The sequence below is a fragment of the Filobasidium floriforme genome (assembly GCF_021052385.1).
Source record: "Filobasidium floriforme strain CBS 6241 chromosome Unknown HD553scaffold_17, whole genome shotgun sequence".
Lineage (NCBI taxonomy): Eukaryota > Fungi > Basidiomycota > Tremellomycetes > Filobasidiales > Filobasidiaceae > Filobasidium > Filobasidium floriforme.
Genome location: NW_025763638.1, coordinates 1 through 22,434, shown reverse-complemented (window position 1 = coordinate 22,434; position 22,434 = coordinate 1). Strand labels below are relative to the sequence as shown.

General features: G+C 53.2%; 6 protein-coding genes across 6 annotated transcripts; 3 read left to right on the top strand and 3 right to left on the bottom strand.

Moving 5' to 3' along the window:
- Positions 1 to 741: 741 nt before the first annotated feature.
- HD553DRAFT_343811 (uncharacterized protein) lies at positions 742 to 1,563 on the top strand (the record flags this gene model as incomplete). Its single annotated transcript, XM_046182913.1, has 2 exons — positions 742 to 1,224; positions 1,294 to 1,563. 2 exons carry the CDS (start codon positions 742 to 744, stop codon positions 1,561 to 1,563), a joined length of 753 nt encoding a protein of 250 aa, XP_046034830.1.
- A 458-nt stretch (positions 1,564 to 2,021) lies between these two features.
- On the top strand, positions 2,022 to 6,695 carry HD553DRAFT_298252 (rab-GTPase-TBC domain-containing protein). The gene is made up of 5 exons (XM_046178575.1): positions 2,022 to 3,384; positions 3,463 to 5,771; positions 5,829 to 6,213; positions 6,273 to 6,452; positions 6,513 to 6,695. Exons 1-5 carry the CDS (start codon positions 2,182 to 2,184, stop codon positions 6,603 to 6,605), a joined length of 4,170 nt encoding a protein of 1,389 aa, XP_046034829.1. The 5' UTR covers positions 2,022 to 2,181; the 3' UTR covers positions 6,606 to 6,695.
- HD553DRAFT_73258 (uncharacterized protein) lies at positions 6,514 to 8,642 on the bottom strand. The gene is made up of 5 exons (XM_046184454.1): positions 8,537 to 8,642; positions 7,911 to 8,470; positions 7,687 to 7,848; positions 7,181 to 7,624; positions 6,514 to 7,118 (listed from the first exon to the last, which is right to left on the bottom strand). The coding sequence occupies exons 2-5, from the start codon at positions 8,419 to 8,421 to the stop codon at positions 6,724 to 6,726; spliced, it is 1,512 nt and encodes a 503-aa protein (XP_046034828.1). The 5' UTR covers positions 8,422 to 8,470; positions 8,537 to 8,642; the 3' UTR covers positions 6,514 to 6,723.
- Positions 8,643 to 8,793: 151 nt separating this feature from the next.
- HD553DRAFT_314826 (uncharacterized protein) lies at positions 8,794 to 10,085 on the bottom strand. The gene is made up of 2 exons (XM_046180397.1): positions 9,602 to 10,085; positions 8,794 to 9,478 (listed from the first exon to the last, which is right to left on the bottom strand). Exons 1-2 carry the CDS (start codon positions 9,729 to 9,731, stop codon positions 8,952 to 8,954), a joined length of 657 nt encoding a protein of 218 aa, XP_046034827.1. The 5' UTR covers positions 9,732 to 10,085; the 3' UTR covers positions 8,794 to 8,951.
- Positions 10,086 to 10,170: 85 nt separating this feature from the next.
- HD553DRAFT_314825 (uncharacterized protein) lies at positions 10,171 to 13,193 on the bottom strand. Its single transcript, XM_046180396.1, has 4 exons — positions 12,441 to 13,193; positions 11,413 to 12,379; positions 11,013 to 11,338; positions 10,171 to 10,904 (listed from the first exon to the last, which is right to left on the bottom strand). Exons 1-4 carry the CDS (start codon positions 13,103 to 13,105, stop codon positions 10,418 to 10,420), a joined length of 2,445 nt encoding a protein of 814 aa, XP_046034826.1. The 5' UTR covers positions 13,106 to 13,193; the 3' UTR covers positions 10,171 to 10,417.
- A 3,621-nt stretch (positions 13,194 to 16,814) lies between these two features.
- On the top strand, positions 16,815 to 20,553 carry HD553DRAFT_325217 (uncharacterized protein; the record flags this gene model as incomplete). Its single annotated transcript, XM_046181578.1, has 4 exons — positions 16,815 to 18,174; positions 19,134 to 19,877; positions 20,126 to 20,196; positions 20,386 to 20,553. The coding sequence occupies 4 exons, from the start codon at positions 16,815 to 16,817 to the stop codon at positions 20,551 to 20,553; spliced, it is 2,343 nt and encodes a 780-aa protein (XP_046034825.1).
- Between the last annotated feature and the right edge of the window lie 1,881 nt (positions 20,554 to 22,434).

Genomic DNA, 22,434 nt, shown 5'->3' with positions numbered 1-22,434 from the left:
AATGCGTTCCTTGATTACCCAAAACGCTGAGCTAGCTCCCCGAGCCAAGTCGATTACATTCTGGCAACATTATCGCCTGACGATCATGGCACACACTACGAATCGTAAAGTCGCACTTCGAGCTCGTCGTCGGATCGGGCTTAGGGGCCATCTCTTCGTATCACTGATCCCGCCTGACACATGCGCGTCTTGAACAATACAACCTGAAACGGCAGATCCGTTCCCACTCGAAGCGCTTACTTGCGGAACCTAAATCCTGGACAAGATCCAACCACATGTCACGCTTTCATGCCTTTCATGATCACCCCAAACACCTGCCTGTTCCCTGAGGCAGGAAAGGGATATCCCGAAAGTGATTCTACTTGAGTACGTCGAAAGGACGCAATCAACCGCATCAAGACGAACATGAAAGCGGTGGGCCTCAATCACGCCGTTATGCCACCGTCATCCAGAGTAACGGAGAACCGAAAGGACCTCCTTCCTCGATCGGAGGAGAGTGCCAAACCCGTGGGTCAGGTGCCACCTTGATGACGAGCTTCTCAGTTGGGTCTTCCTTTCATCTCGCCAAGGGTGACCAGCACGTCGATGACGACTGAGAAGCAAGCTTTACATTGCGGATGAAGATATAAGGACGCATAGAAACGCCCCGGTTTGATATCGCTGCTGATAGACATGGTGGTACGCAAACCTTCCAGAATACAACGTTCAACACAAATCGAAACCACGCCCATCTTGACAATCATGAGTGAACAATCCCAGACTCCGCTTCCGCCACCTCCGGCTCCCGTCTCTGACCCAAGGAACGCGAAAGGTCCCCAAGACCAAGACCTGACCCTTCCTAAGCTCCAGTACACATACAAGGATGACGAATACCACTTGAGGGAAGCTTTGACTGCTTGGAACTACGATGTCATCTGTCCTGCGCCCCATCAAGCTTGGTGCTACAGGGTCTTGTGGGAAGTCACGTACCCGCAAGATTCCAGGTTGGGACAAGGGCTTCTTTGCTTGAAAGCAAAGATGACCCAAGGGCCGAATTTTCGCCAAGATCATGAAGCTGATCGTTACATCGCTCTGCCTGGTCAACCCGAGTACCGTTCTTTAAGCATCGATGACCTGCACAACCTCTTCAGGAACCATGACTTCCCAGAGAATGTCATGAAGAAGCTCCCTTCTCGCGAAGCGAAGATGATCGATCTTCACCGAAACGATAAGCGAAAGGGAGACGTAAGTAATATTGCCGCCCAATCATGACATTGGACCTGACTAGAAAACCCTCTGTCCATCCTCATTTAGGATCGCTCTCAATCGGACAATGACTCCACAGCATCCATTAGAACTTTTGCAAGTCGAGAGACCGCGTTCCAAAGGCTTGAGTCGGCAATCAGTTTGATCGACAGCCAGGGCTCTGGAATGGGGGATACCTATGACAGACTCCTCTACTCTCTCGGTACCTGCCCTGTTGAGTGCAGCGTTTTGTTGCAGCGGATCATCGAGGCGGGTAAGGGGACCTACGGACCTGAGGACAACAGCGTCGCAAGCACCCTACCTCCTTCCACCACGTGAGATTATACATACTCTGAGATGGAAAGCTGTACCTGCTGCCTCGTGATTTGAACAACATGTTGTACCCGAGAACGAGTTATTTATGAACCGTCCGTATAGCTTATTGGTGAATCGTGTCTGTAAGGCGAAAACAAGTTTCGTTGGCGTTTCATGCGCGACGTTGACTGTTCGATAGGCGCGCTTTGCTTTTCCAGCTATGAAGCAGTCTTCTTGAATCGGACACGAGTAACTCTATGTTCTACTCATATAACCTACTTGACAATCCAGATCTGGGTCTCTCTCGGAAGTGTGGCATCGCTTGTCGACAAGGCGGTGCTGCTGCTGATCGTTTCAAAGTCTCATTTGAAAGCTGTGATAGCCGGCCCTGGGCAATCCTTGTGCTGCGTCATCATCAGAACCGACCTTCTCCACCTACGAAACGTCAAATTGACCTATACTGCTCCTGCTCAGACAATCACAGCTCACACACTCTCAGAGATATTATATGCACCTGGCTCCAGAATAACTTGGGGACTACACCACAATGACCTCGATAAACGCTCAAAACGTCACGTCGATCACGACCTAGAACGACCTCGCAGTACGCGATCGTCATCAAGCAACGATTGTACGCTCATCATGACCGACCGGTTCTCCCACCCTCTCTCCATCCAGCCGTCGACCACTTCATCTCAGAGATCTAGACAGTCACCTAGTCGAGCCAATATCTCTTCCAAAACGTCCGCCTCGCAATTCGCTGGACGGGTCGACAGGACAAGAACGGACAGATCACGTCAACCGGAAGCCGCATTCCTTAACCCGCAGGCTGAACAAGATGCGAGTTCGTACAAGGCCCAGACTAGATCAAGAGCCTCGACGACTTCCCGATCTAGGATACCTCAAGCGTTACAAGGTGTAGGGCGGGAAGAGTTGGATATCTATTTGGTCCGGTGGGATCTTTTGGGGGATGACGAGTTGGCCATCGCGTGCGGGGTACATCCATCAAGTTCAACATCAACATCAACAGCAATCAGATCTGGATCCTCACTCACCTCGACTCGACCTCGAGCTACATCACCGTCTACCTCTACCTCAAATCCATATTCAGACGTCACCGCACCTCGTCTAACCCGCTCATCATCCTCCCTCTCCTCACTCCAAACCCCTAAACCTCGCCCTCGACCTTTAAAACGCCTATCCACCCAGATCCTCGCTCTGACGCTTCCTCCATCTGAACATCACCCCGCGAGTGAGGGTGGTCCAAGGAATGCAGCTTCCTCGTCGTCGGTGTCAGGAGGGCTTTATTCGGTTCGGAGAACGGAAGGACTCTTCCCACCTAGTCCTCCTGCGGATAGGCCTGATTTCGAGTTTGATAGCCTGCAACATGAAGATCAAGGTCAAGATCAAGGTCGGGATCAGAAACCAGATCATCGAAACATCCAAGCTTGCACCTCCGAATCCGTGCCAGCCAGGCTTACCAACGACGTCTCTGTAGATCCGGGATTACACCCTTTGCGGGTCCTCTCCCGTCTAACTAGAGAGTTAGGGGAAGCTTGTTTACGGTTAGAAGAGGAGAACCGGGAATTACGATCACGGGCAATATCACGATCACGTTCGCTCGAGCAAGAAGAAGAAGAGATGAAAAATCAAGGAAGCCGGGATGTAGCTGGAGGATTTAGCACGCCGAGGAAAAGGTCTGATGCGGCTCGGCTCGGGTTGGGGGTCGAGGAGGTAGAAGGGGGAGGCGAGGTTGATCAAATGGAGCCTGCGGATGGGAGAGATATGGACAACGGAGTTGTGGGCGGCCGGAGGTTGTCTAGCGTTTTCAGGGAGGAGGATCAGGTGAGTCTACCAGCTATAACCAGTGAAGCAGTGTCACGGGTGGGAGACTGATTCCATACGAGTGATTTCGGACCGCAGCTCTCTATACACGACTCTCTCAGCGAAGCGCTGTCCACCCACCTGACCTCTCCGGCCGTTTCAACCTTTTCTCAATCACGCACCAGACACCATCATAACCACAATCGCGGAGATCCGCTCTCAGCAGACCTGGACGACGATGGAGATCTCGACCAGGATCCGCAATCTACAATCAAAGCTCGGCCTCAATCTCTTCGTCCTCGTTCCGATTCCCCTGCGAGATCGTTAGGAGGTAGATCAGGCAAAGAAACAGCTTCGCAGGCTTATGCTCGGCGACGATCGGGAAGCAGCTCGACGTACGATCACACATCGAGCATCCAGCCTGAGGGAGCGATCGGTAGGACGCCGACGATCGTGGTCCGCCCGACTATCGCCGACGTACGCCATTTATCTGAGACGACTCCAAACGAGTCGGCTGTGGCAGACGAAGAGTTGTTGGGAAGTAGCGTTCCACGACCGAAAGGCAAGACCCAGAATCACCGGTCGAGCTGGACGGACAGTCTTTGGGGCTGGACCGGGAGTTCAAGCGGGACCGCCGGTGGAGGTGTACACAGGGGTAAGAGTGCGTCCCGGAAAGAACGCGCCCAGATCGGGGACTTGCGAGCAGACAAGGGAGGACTGCAGTTTCAACCCGGTCGATCACGCGCTTCGACGACGACCTCGGAGTCGCCTGCGGTGGGTCGGCCTGTGTTGTCGCCCCCAATCCAGACCAGTATTCATCAAGATGAGAAGGAGAACGGCGAGGAGGATCACGATTTCCGGTACGGAGATCGCGGGAATACGCCTTCGTTCTGTGCCATCTTTCTCGCTACTCGGTTGTTGACACCGGACATGTCCTCGATCCTGAGTACCGGGAGCAAGAAACGGCTTGAGGGCGAGACTCTAAGTCGGATGGCTTATGCTCTGGTCAGGAACGCTAGAGACGCTGGGATCGTCTTGCGTACTCCTCCAGAGGCGGTCAGAGTCAATCGCGAGCCCGCCGAACGGAAGACCCCGTACAAGAGGTCTAAGCGGCATTCGGTGCTCGGTCTGCCTGCCTCTCTCGGTAGCGTATTGTCCAGCCCGGTTCAAGCGTTCCTCGGGACAGGAGGTTCCTCGAATTCGCAGTCGAACGAGAACGAGACGGCTCGAAAACAGTTATTGCGTAGCATTTCCAGCCGAGACATGGTTGGAACGCTAGCGACTCCCGGAACTGTGGCCAAAGGAAAGAGTCCAGATCGATCTGCCGTTTCGACCCCTCTTGTGAGTCCGGGCGAGGACGAGGAAGCATTTACCCCACCGCTGGTCGAAATGAACGCCTTCACCGCCGACAAAGACAAGCCGCCAACCATGCTGCCGCGCCGAAACACGATGCAAAACTTGCACGGCGAGACGTCTCCCTCGCTCAAGCTGGCTTCTAGGTTCGGCGATGAGAGAGCCGAGCTCGCTCCGTATACTGACAAGTTCGGGTTCGTCTACGATCTGCGATACGTCAGGATGCTGCTCGATCTCAAGGCTGCCTCGGAGGAAGATACGCTCGCCGCCGTTCCTCAGGAGGAGGATGAAATGCCTCGCGTCAAGCGGGATCCTCGTGCGTCATTCGACGAACACGCTCTGGAGAGGGTCAAATCCGAGGTCAGCACTCTGTCGAGCTCCTCGCCAGGGTCAGCCAATACTCCTTTACCCGATTCTGCCTCGAATGCTGGGTCGACATCGCAGCAGGATAGATACCGACCTCGCTCGTCCACCCTTGCGGTCTTCAACCCTTCACCTGCGAAACCTAGCGCGTCGCACCAGGACGTCACGGTGTCGAGTCGGGGGGCTTTCAACCTTCGGCCTACGATTACGGCGAACGGCGGAAGAAAGGATTCGGTCAGAGAACAAAAGGCCAAGCTGGATTCTCTGGCTGTCCGCCATCGCAAGCCAGTGTCTGCCCTCTTGAGTCAGCTCGGCGAGGTTCAGGATGTTCGCGAAGCCGAAACTGCTCGACAGTGGGAGCAGTTCATCAAGTATCGACGAGGTAAAGCTTCGCATCGTAAAAGCAGCGTATCGGCCAGACATCGCTCGACACCAGGTTTGGACAACGGGTCTTGGCAGGACGACCTGGTCGGTATCGCCAATATCGGGGACGGAAAGACGGGTCAGGAGGTCATGAAGCGATTCAAGGCTTTGCTCGTTGCTTCTGGTATCCCGATCAATATGCGGGCCAGTATATGGGCAGAATGTTCGGGCGCCAAGGACGCCTTCATCCCGGGCGAGTATTACGAGATACTCTCTGTACACAAGCAAGACGAGCATCCGATCCTTGGGGATATCGAGAAGGACGTCAAGTAAGTCATGTCGTGAATCTATACACGATCGACAAACTGATTCATAAGCATTTCCAGACGCACCTTCCCTACTAACGTCTTTTTCGGAGGAGACGGTGTGGGCTGCGAAAAGCTCAGGCGACTTCTCACGGCATATGCCTGGCACGACCCGTCTATCGGTTACTGTCAAGGGATGAACTTGGTGGCAGCCACGCTGTTGCTCATCTACGAAGACGAAGAAAGGGCCTACTGGACGTTCGTCTGCTTGATCCGAAACCTGCTCCCGCGCGAATGGTTCAACTCGACGCTTCAGGGCAGCATGACCGAGCAGGCCGTGCTTGGCGAGCTCGTAGCCGAGACTTTACCCAAAATCCACCGTCATTTCGAGGATCTTGGACTCGACTTGTCTGCAGTCACGTTCGGCTGGATGTTGAGCTTGTTTACCAGCTGTTTGCCGATCGAGGTGAGCTCGAGTCCGATTGATGAACTGGATATGCCGCTGACCTGTATCGACTCCTCCAGACCGTCTTGCGCATATGGGACTGCTTCATGATCGAAGGCAAAGACGTGATCATACTGTCTGCCTTGGCCATTTTGAAGATGGGTCAGGCAGGCATACTCGAATGCGACAATGTCGGAGACCTCTTTGACTACCTTAACGCCATTACGGAACGGCTCTGGAGCCCGGACAAGCTCGTACAGGTGAGTGCGAGTCCGGCCATCAGGTACGATATCTGCTGATAGAACCTCGTCGTATGACAGCTTCAAAACAGTCTCAAGACGACTATCACCCCTAACGACCTCGCCGCTAGACGGCAAAGACACGCTGATGCATTGATGTCTGCATCTGCATGAAACGAACGAACTGTGTCACGACTTGGACCGAAATATTGTAGCCGGTTGCGATCGAATTATTATGCTTGTATCTAGGTATAGACAAGGACATGGGCGCAGTATGACATGACTCGCTCGACTATGTCGGCACACCTCCGCGGTATGGTGGAATGGCTCCGTTGAAACTTGATGTATGCCGCACGGGTGGGGTGGGCGTCATCATCGGCTGTTGCGGAGCCCGACCTACAGCAGCGTTGGGCAAGATGGATCGATTAGGCGTAACGGCAGGAGTCGCTGGCGGTTCACGGCGTTTTGTGCCAACCGGCTCGTCACGAGTGTGGACCACGTAGTTTTCGGCCATGGCTTTGGGTCGAGCGGGGTCAAGCGTTCCTCGGTAGATGGCTCCAGGAGTCGAGACGGCGGTATGCGCAAGATCGGCTGCGAGTGGTAGGTGCGGGTGTCGTCGTCGAGGCAAGATCGACCGTGGGCGGACACTTGATGCCAGTTCGAGCAGATTGGCGGATACGCGGGAAGCTATTTAGAGCAGGGATGCTGAGCGAGCGAGTCAACCATGTACCCGAATCGAGATGACTCACCCAGAGCGTGCTCTTCCGGGTCGTTGACCTCGCGCTCATCCCGACGAAGTCGCACTTCTTGCCGCTGCGCCAGGGTTAATAACAGCTCGGCATTCTCCCTTAGCTTGTTCTTGGCCGTTTGCGATCCAGACTGGTCCTGCTCGATTGCACCAAGTAGTTCCGGGTCGATAGCGCTATCGGGGATATCGTCACCCATCAACACCTTGGCCGCCCTGAGCGCCCTCTCGTGAGCCTCAACGTCGTCATTGATCGGCTCGACCGATTTGATGGCACTGGTCGAAGCGTAATTGCTGTTCCAACCGGACTCGATCCATTCCCGGTTGATAGCGGCCGCTCGAGCGGCGTCGACCGTATCGTCATAATTCCACCCGCCGCTGACCATGGTAGAATCGTATGTCGGCGCAAAGGACGGGATGAACGAGTGATAGTGCGTCAGGAAGCCGACTGCGAAAAGGCTTCGTCAGCTTTGTTCCGCCAGATACGATCCCTGTGACTGCTCAACTCACCTGGTTTGCCTACAGGCAGCTTCCCACGCCGCTTGTCCTTGTATCGCTGAAGTTTCTTGCTAGCATCGGCATACAACGTCTTGCCGAGCTTAGGGCCTCGAGCTCGTTGTGCTTCCTCGTCATGCCTATCAGGTGGTCCGACGACGGTCGGTCTCCCAAGAGCTGACATACCACAGATCTTAGCCTTTTCGTCAGACGGGAAATGCTGATTGAATACTACTCACCGAGATACCCTTCCGTCTGCAGCCTAGTCAAACCCCCTAGATCTTCCTCCTCCTCCCCACCTTGCTCCTTGAGCGATTCGACAACCTTTGCATCTAGCTGTTCCATCTTGCCATTCTCCGATGCCGCTACGCTGGTGAACCAATCCAAATGCACCCTATCCGTCGGAATCACCGGAGTTGGTTGTTTCTCCCCCCGAGCCGCCGGCCTAGGAGGCATAGGCCATGGCACCGTCGTCCTCTGATGCAAAGCCCATCGGTATTTCGGTTTGGGCGTCGGCAGTACGTCTTCCCCCTCGGGTGATGCGGTCATTGACGAGATGAGACCGAGTACGACGTCCTTGACCGCTTGAAGGTGTTCGTAGACGGGTAATTCTTTCTCTTGTTTAACCTTTGAGCCCAGTAGTCGGGCCGACAGGGTCGTCGGTTCCGGGATCGGGTTGGACGAGGTCGATGTTGACGAAGACGATCTGGTGGTCAAGCCGTTATACGGATTGGGCAAGTTCGTCGTCATTAATAACGTGTTGGCCAGATCGTACAGGGCGTTCTACACCATTCCGTAGCTCCCAAAATTAGCTTTCTATCTAGGCTCGACTGTATCAACAAACAGCGGATATCGGGTCACTCACCAACAACCCATCGACCGTGACCCGCTCTTTGCTCATCAACAACCTCTTCAACGTCGTCTCCTTCCCCTTCTTGACATCTGTATCCTCTATCTCCCGTTTGACCCCAACACCACCATCACGATCGACCTTGATGTCAACTTCACCCTTGCCATCGTCATTCTCGGTCTTCCCGTCTTTCGCCGAAGTGAGTTTGAGAAGAAAGGGGAGGTCGACGATCTTGACCATCTTAGTTCGGGACCTGGCGTGAGGATCTTGGTGGGTATGATCTGGGGTTTCCATACTGTTAACACATCACACATCGAGCAGGTCATTGTAGCGCCAACAGTCATCTTATATCAGCTCTCGTCCGGAGTGGATCTTATCGTCCTGCATGAACCATTCATGATCTAGAATTGAGGCAAGAGGAGTTCGGTGCTTACGCTACGAGCACGCCCAAGATCTCTCCCCGTTTCTTCCTCCCGAGAATGCTCCCCAAACCCGGACTCCCATCCACATCCATCTCCTGGTCACCTTCCACTTCCACTTCAGCTTCATCCTCCACGTCGCTCAGGTCCATCATGTAACTCCCTTTTTCCTTCGACCCCAATCCATCCCTTTCCGTCTCTCCCTTCCCAGCGGACTTGTCGCCAGAGGTTCCGTTATTTCCGTTCGGGTTGAGGTTGACGAGCGCTGGGTGGGGTTTGTTCCGAGTTCTCACTCGTCGTCCGGTGCCGTTGCCAGTCGCAGCCACAGCTCCAGCTCCAGTTGCAGCTCCGGAGCTCGAAATGGAAGTAGGATCAACGGCGGTATCGAACTTAGGACCGGGACCGGAGGAAGAACCCACGGGGTCCACTCCTGTCTTGGTCTGTTGCACTGGGGAGACGGAATTAAGGCCTTTAGAGATTGACGAACGGGTGCGTTTGGCTGGGGATGGGGTTAGGTGGGTTGATACTTCAGGGGATTCTACTTGGTGGTCACGAAAACAAAACAGAGAAGGAGATTGCGGGTGGTAAGATACAGTAATAGAGATCAGTATTCCGCGCACGTACGGTTGATGACATGATGCAGAATCGTGCCGAGACCTACTTCGTTTCAACCCAGACGCAGGTTCCGAATCGACCATCATGCCCATGCCTTCTCCATTATTCGTAGTCTCTTCTGTTTGGGTGTGTGACTGGGAAGACCCTGCTCGGCCTGATCTTGTACCGCGAACCATCTCGCTCGCGATTCGCAAGGTGCTTTGATTTTGATCGTTTTCGCGTTCTGGTAGCTGGTCGTGCCTGTTTGCCCGAATTCGCCTGCGTTTTCAAAGTGTGATGAAAAGAACTCAGGGAAGATGTATCTTCTGACGATGTGTATTTCGGCGTCGAGCTGGTGGTCGGTCCAAGCTGAAAAGAAGACTTGGACTCGACGTCAAAGGTGCGTGTAGATGATTGTTGAACTCCCCAAGTCGCGCAATCAACGCGAAAGGCTCGCGTTTTGGCTCGAACGGGATTGACGTCAACGACGGGCGACGACTATATCGATGGTCTGTCTTGAATCAAGCTCAAGCAGTCGTTTGATCGTCAAGAGAGACAAAGGTTGGACGAGAGAATCATATTTGTTCCAGTGTCGATATCGCCAAAGGGTAGCAATTACTCGGATCCGAGCCCAACACCCGCCTACAGTAAGCGCACTTGGCGCGCTTCTAGCTGGCCAAAACATTCCGAAAAAAAAAGGGTATATACGTCTTTCATCAGCTACATGACCTTTCTTGAAACCCAGCCTTCGAGCCATATTATATCTTGTACGTGTCGTCCTCCTGTATCTGTAAGTACTCATCCGGCCTCCGTTGGCCCACCTCAAGTGCAAGTCGATCTCAATTAATTCCTCCTCGCGCGTGCGTTTGCGAGTCGACCTGTTTCACTCTTTCTCCTTATCTTTCCCGAACCGTCCCAACCACCACTTTTCCTTCTCCCGCCTCTTTTCCGAATTAGCGGAATGACTACTCCTACTCGGACTCGCAGACCGATCTTCTTCTCTGGTCTTGGTGACGAAAGGCAGTTGTGGGGGGAGGAGAGGTTCGTCGGCTTCCATGTTCGGATCCCCGGTCGATTCTCTGTTGCGGCTGTCCGACCCGACGTTTTGAACGTGGCCTTGGCCGGACGTCGACCTCGACCTCGACTGCGACCTCGACCTCGGAGGCGGTGTCGAAGGTATCCTATCTACCTCTTGATCTTCAACAAGCGCACCCGCGGCCAGTCCTAGAGTTCCGGCGGTGCTGTGGGATGGTACCGTGCCTGCATTACTGGACGCTGGTCCTGATACCGTCGCAGGCGGCGGAGTATCCGTCCTCGGTATATTCCCAGCGAGCGCGTCGGGCGTGTTTACTAGTTGAGGCATCGATCGTCTGTTACCATCAGATGCAACCAAGTAAGAAGTTGTCGGTCAGCGTTCATCTTCGTTTCCTTCATGTTTAGGTTCGGATGAGCGTGTGAGATTGGGAACTTGAACTCACTTGCCACGAACAGCCGCCACGCTATAATCGACCCTCCCACCGACGTCTCCACCTCTCACTCCAGGAGCCAGGCCACTAACGAGCCCCAGACTCTCCCCGCTTTCCTCACTCATCTCGCTCCTCCCCGTCCTCCCCGTCCTTCCCGTAGCATTCGTGCTTTGGCTACGCCCGCTGCGCATAGTGACGATAGATCGTTTCGTCCCGATCGAGACTTTTGACCCACCTTGAGAACCAGAGGAAGATTTCGAGCCTTCATCTTGCACTGAAGCTGATTGCGAAGAGGCTTGAGCGGGGGAGTATGGGGAGCCGGGTATGAATAGGGTCGACTGCAGAATTATCGCATCGAAAGTCAACTCGAATTCTGTACGATTTCGGTTGTCTGTGCGAAAATGGTGCTTACGGTCTTTCTCATCTCCCCCGGTAGTCTCAAGACCTCCCTGCCAGGCGCAGCAGGACCGGATATGACTTCCCCGAACTCTCCGATCCTCCTTGTCGTCAACTCTGGGTTCTCATCATTTGACCCTCTTGTCACCCTTGCAGCCTCGTTTCCTCGATTCGAGGGTGTGACAACCCTCGCCCGTTCCCCCAGACCCGGTCCACTGATCAGACTTGCGCCTAATTGATCCCTGCCGGATTTGACACCGAAAGTCTCCCCGCTTCCATCCCCCTCGCTGGTAACTCCTTCACTGAGTTCCCTCCTGCCGGTCTCATCGCTTCCCACACCTGCCGAGCCGAAGGTCTCTCGAGTCTCGCCACTGGATTCTTGCCTAGCTTCTCGCCTAGCAGCCTCGGGGATCCCGCTCAAGAACGCCTCTCGGTAGACTTCTTCCGGTACCAAAGGTTGTCCGGCGTAACTCTGCCTGTTCTCTCCGCCACGACTGTTGTTCCTCCGCATCCCGCTTGTAGATCGTCGCGATTGCGCCTGCTGGTGATGCTGATCGTGGTCGGCTTCGGTGACCGAGCTAACTACGCTAGCCCGCTTGGCCCCGAACAAAGAAGATATCGACCCGGCAATCAGCGAGAATCGATTAGGCTGCGTCCAGCTCGAAGGTGTCTCCGTGGAAGAAGGCGATGGCAGCGCACTGAGCGGGAGTCGAGGTCGAGGTTGGCGATCAGAAGTGCCCGCTAGCGGTGTTGTTTCCAGTCCGTGCTCTTCCGGCTCAATCATACCTGTTCGAACGGGCGTTTGCGCCAGAGATGTGTTTCGGATAGCTGAAGAGGTACCGTACGACCCATCAACAGCTGCCGGTCCTGTTCGTCGACCGTGCTCGTCAACACCGGGCTGATCTCCCGCGTCATCCGCAGTAGTAGCGGACGAGCGTGATCGACGGGTCAAGGTGTTGGCCTGATCGGTAAGCGAGTGGTATCTGCCGAAGTGACCCGGATTTAGCGCCAGCGGGCGTTTCACCTTACAACGCGCCAACTCACCTCGTCTCGGAAGTATCGGCAGAGACGCTCCTCGTCACTCCTTCCATCGCGCCGACGACCCCGACCTGTCCGAGTACGGAAGGCTCTCGACTGCGATCAGGCGGGACTGGGAACCTCAATTGACTCTGCGCCGACCTGTACGAATTGGGTGTCCTCGCTCCATCGCCTTCGCCGTCAAACCTGCCTGCGGGAATGGGTAGAGGCATACCCAGCGCTGCCAAATCCTGTTCGCTGACGAATTGCTGAGTTTGACCTTGACCCCGCCGGCTCCCAGCGCTTCCGCTAGAGTATTCTTCCGGATACAAGATCGAGAACCTCGACCCGCTGCTGCTACGTAACATCTCCTCTCCGCCAGGTCCTTCGTGAGCCACGCCCGAGTCCGTCCTGTCCCGAGTGTTGTCCGGTTTTCGAGGGTTCTCTGAGCTCTCGGCAGGGTAAGAGTAGAACAAGTCATTTCCTCCTGCGAACGGAGGGAACGAATCGCTCTTCGCATGGCCTCTCTTGCCCGGGAGCGTTTCATCACCCCCTTGCAATCCCGATGGATCTTGTTGTGCTCCCCGAGATTGCTTCTTCGCAGCCGTACCCACCGGGAAGAATCCTTGTCTAGAGGAGGGAGTCGACGAGTCCGTCTGGCTGATCTTCGGTTCTCTACCCAGAGTCGCCATCGACAGCACTCCAGCTTCCGTTCCATCCGGTTCCACATTCTCGGTCCCAAGTTGGCCGCCTTCCTTGTCTCTAGCGTTGCGAGACCTCTCAGCTCCGAGCCCAAGTACAGTCCAGAACTTTCCCTTCCCTTTACCCTTCCCCGCTCCTGCCGTCCTCGATTTCGTAGGCGTCACATCTCCCATGAACGGCGCCAACTCTTCCAAACCTAAATCGCCTCTCGAATCGTCCATCCCTCTCCTACCCGTCCTTACGCTAGCCAGATCTGCATCGGCCAGGCTCGCTCTCGGAGTTCGGTCCTGATCATCAATCTCGTCTTCTGCTGCAGTGGGTTGTCCTCTAGTGGTCGAAGAAGCCGCCATACCACCTGTAGAGGTACCAGGTACCCTGCCAGGCAAATCGATCATCTCGAACCCATCATTATCGTCATCATCAGACCCATCGCCCCAGACGTTCGTACTCGCCACCCGGTTCTGGTGTTTCAGTCGGGCTGAGGCTGAACGTTGGCGCAGTCCGGTTGCTGCTAGAAGAGCTGTTTAGATCGATTTCGGAATCAACCATATCGAAATCGACGCATGGAGCGTTGCGGTCAGCCATATACCCGATCTCTTCCAGATCGCAAAACCGACAGATAGTGCTTGAATGTGGGATGATGGACTTACTCGGTAACCACCTCCTACCACCCCGGTTCCCAGTCCCACCTCCTGTCCCAGCCACATCCTCGCCGTCCCTGACATCTCCATCATCATCCTCTCTCCCCATTCCCGCACTCAACGCTCCTACACCTCCCGCGGATCCACCTCCTCCACCGCTTCCTCCACCTCCCGCGCCACCCATTCCCGCATTTCCACTCGCGCCCGCAAGCACCCCATCTCCACCTGCGCGATCACCTCTCGTCCTCTTCCTCCCGACTATCCCGTACACTCCTCTACTACCACCATCTCTTCCACTCCCACCACCATCTCTCCGACTCCCACCACGACCCCCACTTCGCTCGCGAGTCCGATCACGTCGATTCCGGTTCCTCCAAAGGAGCACACCGACGATGATCAGAAAAAAGGCAGTTATGGGGATGATAGTAGCTAGAACTAGGGCGGGTGTTGAGAGGCCTTCTTTAGGTGAGGATGAGGCGGATGAGGGAGCTGGTGATGAGGATGATGAGGTTGAGGAAGGTGTTGGTGAAGTCGAAGTTGAGGTCGGAGAGGAAGAAGGAGAGGAGGATGAAGAAGAGGATGGAGTTGTTGAAGGGGATGACGCGGTGCTTGCGGAAGTAGAAGAAGCCGTACTAGGTATCGGAATTATAGACGAAGGTGTGTTCCCAGCAGCAGTGGTAATCCCATCGTCCGTGCCGCTCGGCTCGACCGGTAAGCCTGTAGCTGTAGTCGCGAGAGCAGGATCGGTAGTGGGGGATACGGAGCCTCCGAAAGTCCATCCTTCTCCGAGAGGTATTGATGGACCATAATCTGTCCCGACAAACGACGCACGATAGGACACAGATCGTCAGCATGGCTCTCACTATGTTAATCACCACATTAATTTGATCGACCGACGTGACACTGCGATTCACAGCATCGAGCACAGAGCAACAAAGAGGAATGGAATGCACATCAACTTACAGATCTGGGGAAGCTGGATGATAGTCTGGGTCGTATAGACGGTATTCCCTATCGTCGTCACGTACTACCAGGCAAAGAAAAGAAATAAGTCGATATCAGCTCCATCAAACGGATTGATCAACGCTTTCGCGCTCGTCATTATTGTAAGAAAAGTGGTGAGACTGACAGTGGAATATGACAGGTATTCCGGTAATTCCTGCGGATTGGGTACTATCCACAGAAGAATGATATTCACATCAGCAAAGTCTCGACCGAAAGGCATACTATACCATACGACATGGTCGACTTACCGTAACTCGCCGTCGTCACCTCCTGATCAGCCATCGTCGACCCGAGAAAGAGCTCCCCGGACGGATTTTCGGCACGGTTTTCATGTACTGTATGTTCTCGCTCTGTAGCTATGGCTATAGGTAGAGTTGCAAGATTGTTGTGAAGTACAAGATCGATAGCTTGATCAAACCGAGGTCGCTGAATGTCAACAAAAACTCGGTTTTCGACTTCTCTTTTGTTCCGAGGACGTTTTGATCAGAAACGGGAAATTTGATTCCGAAACAGCGAAAGGCGCAAGAAGGAGGGGGATGAAATGCTTCCGGTGCCGTCACGTGATCGAGGACGGGGTTCGTGTTTCAGGTTGTTGTTATCATCCGCGACCGCACAGCACGATCGAGTAGCGGTCTTTTTCCTTGAGTTGGGTGCTACAAGGTCCCATGATCTTCTAGCTGCTAGACTAGCATCAAGAGAGCGCCGAAAGGACAACGTTACCTGTCAGTAAGCTAACTACGACATTCTCGTCTCAGTCGATGTTGATCTAGCGTCGCGCGAGCCGTCGCGAGACCTGACAGTCGACATATCGTGTTCATCTTAGTTGACGACGACATTTTCTCGCTTGCTCTGCAGTTTTCTTTAAATCTGTATCTCGCTTTGTACGACTGTCGCAATCCGGCAGCCCTTCCGCTCAACCACTAGCATATGGTCCAGCTTGTCGTCGGGAAAACTATATGACCAACCCGGAGAATCCACCACGATTGAACGCTTCTGACCAAAAAAAAAAAACGTCGAGCCTTACTTGAGACCTATGAGATGTGGTCGAGCTCGTCAGACAGGATATTCGCTATTGTATGGTACAACGCTACCGCAGCGTGCTCTTAGCAACTTCCTAGCTACATCTCTGCTTCGCCAGACAATAAAGGATCAAGCACGAGTTTGTCTAGGCGAGTCTGACTAGCAGACTGAACAAATCATGCACGAATAGGTCGGGCAGTATTGCTCGAGCTCTAACCCGCCAAGACCGAGACGCTTATTATCAGTCATACCACGAATTCTAACAGATCGGCGGTATCGCTGAGACGGAGGCATTGCCAAACGAGCCCATCGTGATTCCCTTCTTGAACCCCCTGAACCGTACCGAAACTTTCCGCCCACGAATCATTGGACTTCGAAAGCAGAAACGTGTTTTGTTGGAGATCCAAATTGATCGGTGAAGAGACGCTTAGTCTAGTAGTTAAGAGAGTGTAGCGAGTGAACCCATACCATCCTATAAATGATCTGGCCCAACTGTCGACTTGGTTTCCCCCCTGACTTTCCCTCCCTTAACTTGGGCTTGCTTAGTAGGCGTTAGAGGATCGTGTTTGTTAAGAGGGCAAGACCGGCATGATTTGAGCCTGTATGGATAGATTAAAGGATCGAATAGTATACTATCGACTTGTCCCAACCTGTTCTGGTAAGCGAAGTGCGATAGAGAGAAGTGTCTCGTGTACTTTCAGGCAACGGGCCCTAAGATTAGCCCACCCTCCTGCCCTCCAGCGACAGCTACTACAAGGAGCAAGAAATAATGGAAGACTGATCACATCAGACAAGTCTGCAGTGTCGAGTTACACTTCCGTGCTATCGCGCCATCTTGCACTGATGAGGCGCGAGATCCGATCGTCATACTATACAAAGGAATCGAGCCTATAACAGCTTTGACCTTTATATAAAGGCAGACAGGCAGAGATCACCCTAGGATGTCTCTTGAACCCGAGGAAAAAAAGGGCTACCTACAAGCAGCTACCAACAATCCACCTATAGATACTCGGGTCTCGAATTCCACCGCAAAATGTCTGTGTCTATCCGGTCATACAACGTCACCCTTGGCGATGACAACACCGGACACCCGCCGTCGTTCGACGGACGTGTGACGAAGCCGACCTCTGTCTGGGATCAAGTGTCGACTGCTATCGGTGACGGGACCATCATGGAAACCAGCACCAATGGCAGGCACATGTACTTGGCTATCGTTGACCCTGAGCTCACCACGCGGACTCGCTACTCCGAAGGACCAGGAGATGTGGATATTACACAAGTCTTCCAAACCCACTCTCAAGATGGCTCTGCCAATACAGAGTCCAAATATGCTGATGGCGCAAAATCAGTCTTTTCAATTTGCGTGGGAACTGAAGATCTCACGGCCAAGTTCGCTGAGGTCCCCTACTCGGATCTCGAGTGGAATGCTGTGCAGTTCGTCAAGCGACACTTTGAATCCATTTACCCGGATCACCATCGACACATGAAGACTCTCCACTCGATCGAACGTTCAACTGAGCTTGCACGAAACATCGGAGCAAGCTTCATGGAGCATATCATCGAGCGGAAGTGGCACAGGCCTGTAAAGAAGGTGGCAGCCGTGGTAGCTGTGGTCGAAGCATGTAGGGCAGAGTGTAAAGAGCCTTTTCACGCCGCGAGAGCAAGCAGATACTTGGGTGGCGCCATCTGCGCGAGCGTCAGTGGTCTAGGATACGGCAAGCAAGGAGAGTTGTTGCCTGAATCTCTGACCGACATTGAAGCGCTGGCCAGATGGATGATCAACTACATCTCCGTTTGGTATAATTCGATGAAGGTGGAACACAAGATCATGATAACGGACTCAATCGAAGGAAAGCCTCAGACAAAGAAGGAAGGAGTTCTGCCCTCCCAAATTCATGAGGACGAGCCTTCAATGTCCGCTGCTCAGAGCGCGTCCGAGACGACGATCGATGACCAGAGGAGTGTTTCCATTATTGCATCCCTCGATGGAAGTCGAGCTCCGGTCCCACGGAAGAAGCTTGGCCTGTGGAAAGACAGCTCCCAGATTTTCAGCACTATCCAGGCGATCTCGGACGAGTTCTTTGAGCTCGCGAAAGTAGATACAAAAGGAGGAGGTCATGGTCCCAAGACCGACTATCTGAAGAGCCTCAGGAATCAAATCCTCCGATTGATCACGGCGAATGATGCTCAGTACCTCAGACAGGATGACCTTGATTCGAGGGAGCCTTTTGTACACATCCGCGCAACTAACCGGACTGTGCAGCTCCTCTCGGCTGCTATGTTCTCAAGGCTCTATGTCGACCCGCGCGATTACTACGATCCCGAGTCCCCGGTTGACGCCCATTTCATCACAGAGACCGTCCAACACATTCGATCGAAGTGGCAAGACATGGGTCAGAATGAACGTCGCCAATACCGTTTCTGACTGTCTCGCGCGGAAGTGAAGCTGCTGCAACATATATATGTACAATAGCGGTTGCACTGCATTCTATCCCATCGCGACTGTGCTCTGTCGATCTGTTTACGATATTTTGTTGCAATTTCGTAAAGAGTTTGGGGTTGCCTTACAGCGTGCTGATTGAATACGCTTCGTGTCATGTCTCGAGGAGTTACCGACGTCAGCACGACTGATTCATCCTGAGATCTCGAATTGCCGGGCCTCGGATTGTAACATGTGCCCCAGTAGACAAGCAGGTCTAGAGCGTCAGCTGGATATCTAGATCCGATCGGCTCCTTGATGCACCAAATTCGCACCAGCTTTGTGTATTGTGCCCCAAAACGAAGCTTCTGCGTTGTGTTGCAGGTCGCGATCGATCGCGTGATGCTTGAATGGACCTGTGCCGGCGCACATCCGTCTTGTCATTCTTCCAGTATCCTGATCAGGTGATCGCTTGGACAGGCTCACCCCGACGTCCAGACAATGATCCCATAATCTTAACGGAAAGTCGATCGAGAGAAAAGACAGCGTGAGGTCTTATTCGCCATCGCGCTGACTCTCAAACGCTGTGGCACAGGGGCAGGAGGCCGTCGATTGCGTGATGAACGATCGTGGCTTATCAAACACCGCCCCGACCCTGTCACCTGGATGATGGTGTCATACACATAGAACAAAGGAAGACCTATTCAGGCGTCATGAGCCAAAGCAAACAGATATAAGTAAAAGCTTCAATCGGGCTAATGAACGGAATGGAGGCAAACAATCTGTATGGGTTGTTCCGCTACAGTATAGACTCAGTACCCATCTTCCCTCCCAGACTCAGTCGTCGATCAACCTACTATCAAGCATGGCAGACTCCGCACAATTCCGACCCCCATCTTCTACTGAACTACCGTCGATGAGCTCTTTGAGCAGTCAGACAATCGGACGGGAGACATGGACCTTGCCAGGACATGAACACTACTATGTACTATGCCGAACGGAACTTGACGAAGAACTATGACGAATCAGGAGGAGATTGGTCTGACATCACAACGTACGTCATCCGGGAAATGTCGGTGTCAGCTGAAGATGTCTCGTCCCATGACCATCCGGACAAGGACACCGTATTGTCCGTGCAGACGAAAGACGGAGAATTGGTTGGTATTAAGTACCGGAAGGAACCCAACTCGTCCGATGTTGCTCCCGCCATCGAGTTTATGGCCGATATCCTTTCAAATGAACAGCCAGCTACAGCTGAGATGTTCTGGAGGTTGGCGAAGTCGAGCAGCATCTTTCAGTCTGGCCTGGGCGCAGACCGCGCCGTCGATCCTGCCTGGCAACGGGAGGAATCAGGCCTTGTCGATCAGATCGTCGACAAGTTCTTCGCTGCCGAGGACCAACGCAGGAGTCGAGCACGTTCACGTCGTCCGCGTGAGCAGATGACGTTTACAGCGACTATCGAAGGCATACTCAAGCAGTTGGCGGAAGGATTATTAGGCCAAGAAGCCAGAGAAGCCTGGTCAGTTGTGACCATCGCTGCAGCGGAAACGTGGGAAACTCGGCACAAACTGATCGGGGCAGTCATCGAAGTGCTCGTCGGATGTACGATTGAGGTTTTGACGAATAACTCTCGGTTGAAATCTTTGATCGTCAAGGTAGTTCTGCGTATTGCTGAACGTGAGGAATCTGGATGAGGATCTAAGTCATATTTCGCTGTCCGGCCTGAAGATGTTGTGCTTTAACTGCTTTGCCTGTACTGTTTCTCTTGCCCATGTATACACATCGATAGTCCCAACCAATCGACTTCTGTAGAAATGGAGAGCCAGCCACTATAACAGCACTCGATTCTTTTCTTTGTACCTGCCAGTGATACTCTTTACGCACGCTAGAAATCGTCTGATAGACTGCCTTGATCCAGCCCTCAGTAAAGTTGTCAGTGTTGCCTGCCAACTACAGAATTCGAGTACCCCATGATCATGCGATGAAGAATGTAAATGTGCGTGAGTAATACAATGTTGGCTCATTCGCATAGATTGTGCTGCGGGCTCGATCACCTCATGTTTATAGGCTGTAGGTCTGTGTTTGGGGTCTTAAAAGGTAACACTCGTACGATTGCGAATTTGATCGACATCCGTTGCCGGAAACAGCTTCCTCTTCGATTTTGATTTTCCGCTGGGTTCTGTAGGAATCCCCACCTGCAAGGGTCCATTCAGATCTTATTACAGGTTCACAAGCCGAGTCCAGGTGGCAATCGATGGATCATCTTGCTGGAGAACCACCGGGCAAACGCATTATTGCCACTACGTGTCAGGACCCATGTTTCGGAACAAAAGGGAGTGTGGTCAAGGACTGAACATTTTGTTGCGATAAGCAGCTCTCAAATCACGTCACAAATCGCAATGACTGAGGTGATAGGTAATCACAGCGTCGAGGTCTCATCACTAGCTGACTCGTTGATCTGATTGCATCACATGCAAATGGCGCGATCAAACGTGAAGCTTCCCTGGCGTGATAAAAGCACAAAGGAGAGTCAGGCTGATCTGTCGTCACCCAGCAGTCTGTCTTGTTGGATATCGAATTGATCACCGTTGTATAGTTTGCATGAGGATAAAATATACAAGAGGGGATCATGAAATCAGACCAGAATGGTCTGCTATATATGTTATTCTGGTAGGTGGCAAGGTGCTGCGGTCTGCGGTTTGCGGTCGCAAGTTGCGGTTTGCGGTCGCAACTTGCGGTTGTGGTCGCAACTTGCGACAGTGGTCGCAGATTGCTAAGCGAGTCGCAGATTGCTAAGCGAGAACAAAAGGAAAGGTGCGAAGAGTGGATGTGCTTTATTGTTCCATGCGGTCTATTGTTCTGGGAGACCAATAGACGTGCGGGAGAACAATAGGATTCGACATGTCTTGCAGAGGCGGGACGGCGTTGTGACAAGTAAATTCTTACGGCGGGCGACAAGCGTCCCAAATGATAGCATGAAGTCGGGGATCAGATTCCTAATGAGCAAGTCTTTTTCTTCGAAATCTGCGGGCCAGTCGATGATGAGCCAGGAAAGAAAGCTTAGATAAAGGCTCAACGGTTCAGGGGATCATGTAGGGATTGTGTGATCGGGCGCCATAGTCTAGCGGGATTTGCCGTATAGTTCAATCGCCAAAGGACTTGGCGCCAGTGAACGCTACGTCGATGGACAATGGAAGGCAGCTCATGAAGTCAGAAACAGCTATGATTGCCTGAGAGAGGCAGACATATAAAGCTGACATCGCTTTGCAAGTTAACGCAAGCCCTGCGTATCTTCACGTGCATGCAGTTTCGGCTCCCGAGATCCGCCATAACAACTATTCTGGAGGATACCGTATCCCAGCTGACTCTTTACCTTGACATGGCTGATGCGACAAGTTCATTACCATCGTTGCCTCGACCAAAACAAAGGGGAACGATTCGGCGCGTCAAAGACAAGCGGTCCAGCCTTTCTGCTTGGTCATACAACACGTCAGGCACTGATGATCCTGACGACGAGTGGAAAGTCTGGAATGACATCGAGACTCAGCTACAGCCCTCGACATGGGTCAGCGGGTGTTCTATTACTGCGTCATCTCAGGGGACGCAGGCGGGGCAGGAAGGAGATAAAGCGAGTACGCACCTCAACGTCACGACTTGTCAAAGCGCCAAGTCTTCCCAGTTGTATTCGCCCCTCCTGCGAGATATCGGTCGCAATGTGGACAAGGGCGAAGTCCTGTCCTTCCAGATCAAAGAAGACGGACTGACAGTATCCGCTGCATCGAACGTGTCCGAAGCAACCATTGCGTCGGCCTGTACATTTGGAGCCGATATTATGACGAGGTACTACCCACTGGAGCCGCAACTACCTGAACAGATGCGCGAATGGCAAGGTGAAAGGATTCGCCGTCAGCATGAAAAGTCACATCGCCTCATAAAGGCATGGTGCGCAATAGTCGTCACAGAATTCAACGCCAATCTCCACAGCAAACTGACAGGAAAGCGGAAGGGTGCGGTCGAACCAGTCATCAATGATGTACGCCAGGTACTGAGGGAGCGTACAGATGATGGAAGAAAGCCTTTCAATCGCAGTCATCCGGATGATGATCCGCAGGATTGGAAGATTCAACAATTGGCTTTTGCTATCAAGTGGGGCAACGACATTTTTTTTTTAGGGTTAGGGGTTAGGGGTTAGGGGTTAGGGGTTAGGGGTTAGGGGTTAGGGGTTAGGGGTTAG

What these genes read in the sequence shown, in the direction of transcription:
- HD553DRAFT_73258 (XM_046184454.1), bottom strand. Translation starts at nt 8,421, where the DNA reads ATGACGACGAACTTGCCCAATCCGTATAACGGCTTGACCACCAGATCG. An exon ending in GCTGCCTGTAGGCAAACCAG is followed by an intron (nt 7,625 to 7,686) that starts GTGAGTTGAGCA and finishes GCCTTTTCGCAG; the next exon opens with TCGGCTTCCTGACGCACTAT. An exon ending in CCCGGAAGAGCACGCTCTGG is followed by an intron (nt 7,119 to 7,180) that starts GTGAGTCATCTC and finishes TGCTCTAAATAG; the next exon opens with CTTCCCGCGTATCCGCCAAT.
- HD553DRAFT_314825 (XM_046180396.1), bottom strand. Translation starts at nt 13,105, where the DNA reads ATGGCGACTCTGGGTAGAGAACCGAAGATCAGCCAGACGGACTCGTCG. An exon ending in GCCGATACTTCCGAGACGAG is followed by an intron (nt 12,380 to 12,440) that starts GTGAGTTGGCGC and finishes TCACTTCGGCAG; the next exon opens with ATACCACTCGCTTACCGATC. An exon ending in GTGGCGGCTGTTCGTGGCAA is followed by an intron (nt 10,905 to 11,012) that starts GTGAGTTCAAGT and finishes TGATGGTAACAG; the next exon opens with ACGATCGATGCCTCAACTAG.
- HD553DRAFT_314826 (XM_046180397.1), bottom strand. Translation starts at nt 9,731, where the DNA reads ATGGTTCGCGGTACAAGATCAGGCCGAGCAGGGTCTTCCCAGTCACAC. An exon ending in TGCGTCTGGGTTGAAACGAA is followed by an intron (nt 9,479 to 9,601) that starts GTAGGTCTCGGC and finishes ACCACCAAGTAG; the next exon opens with AATCCCCTGAAGTATCAACC.
- HD553DRAFT_298252 (XM_046178575.1), top strand. Translation starts at nt 2,182, where the DNA reads ATGACCGACCGGTTCTCCCACCCTCTCTCCATCCAGCCGTCGACCACT. An exon ending in TTTTCAGGGAGGAGGATCAG is followed by an intron (nt 3,385 to 3,462) that starts GTGAGTCTACCA and finishes TTCGGACCGCAG; the next exon opens with CTCTCTATACACGACTCTCT. An exon ending in GATATCGAGAAGGACGTCAA is followed by an intron (nt 5,772 to 5,828) that starts GTAAGTCATGTC and finishes AAGCATTTCCAG; the next exon opens with ACGCACCTTCCCTACTAACG.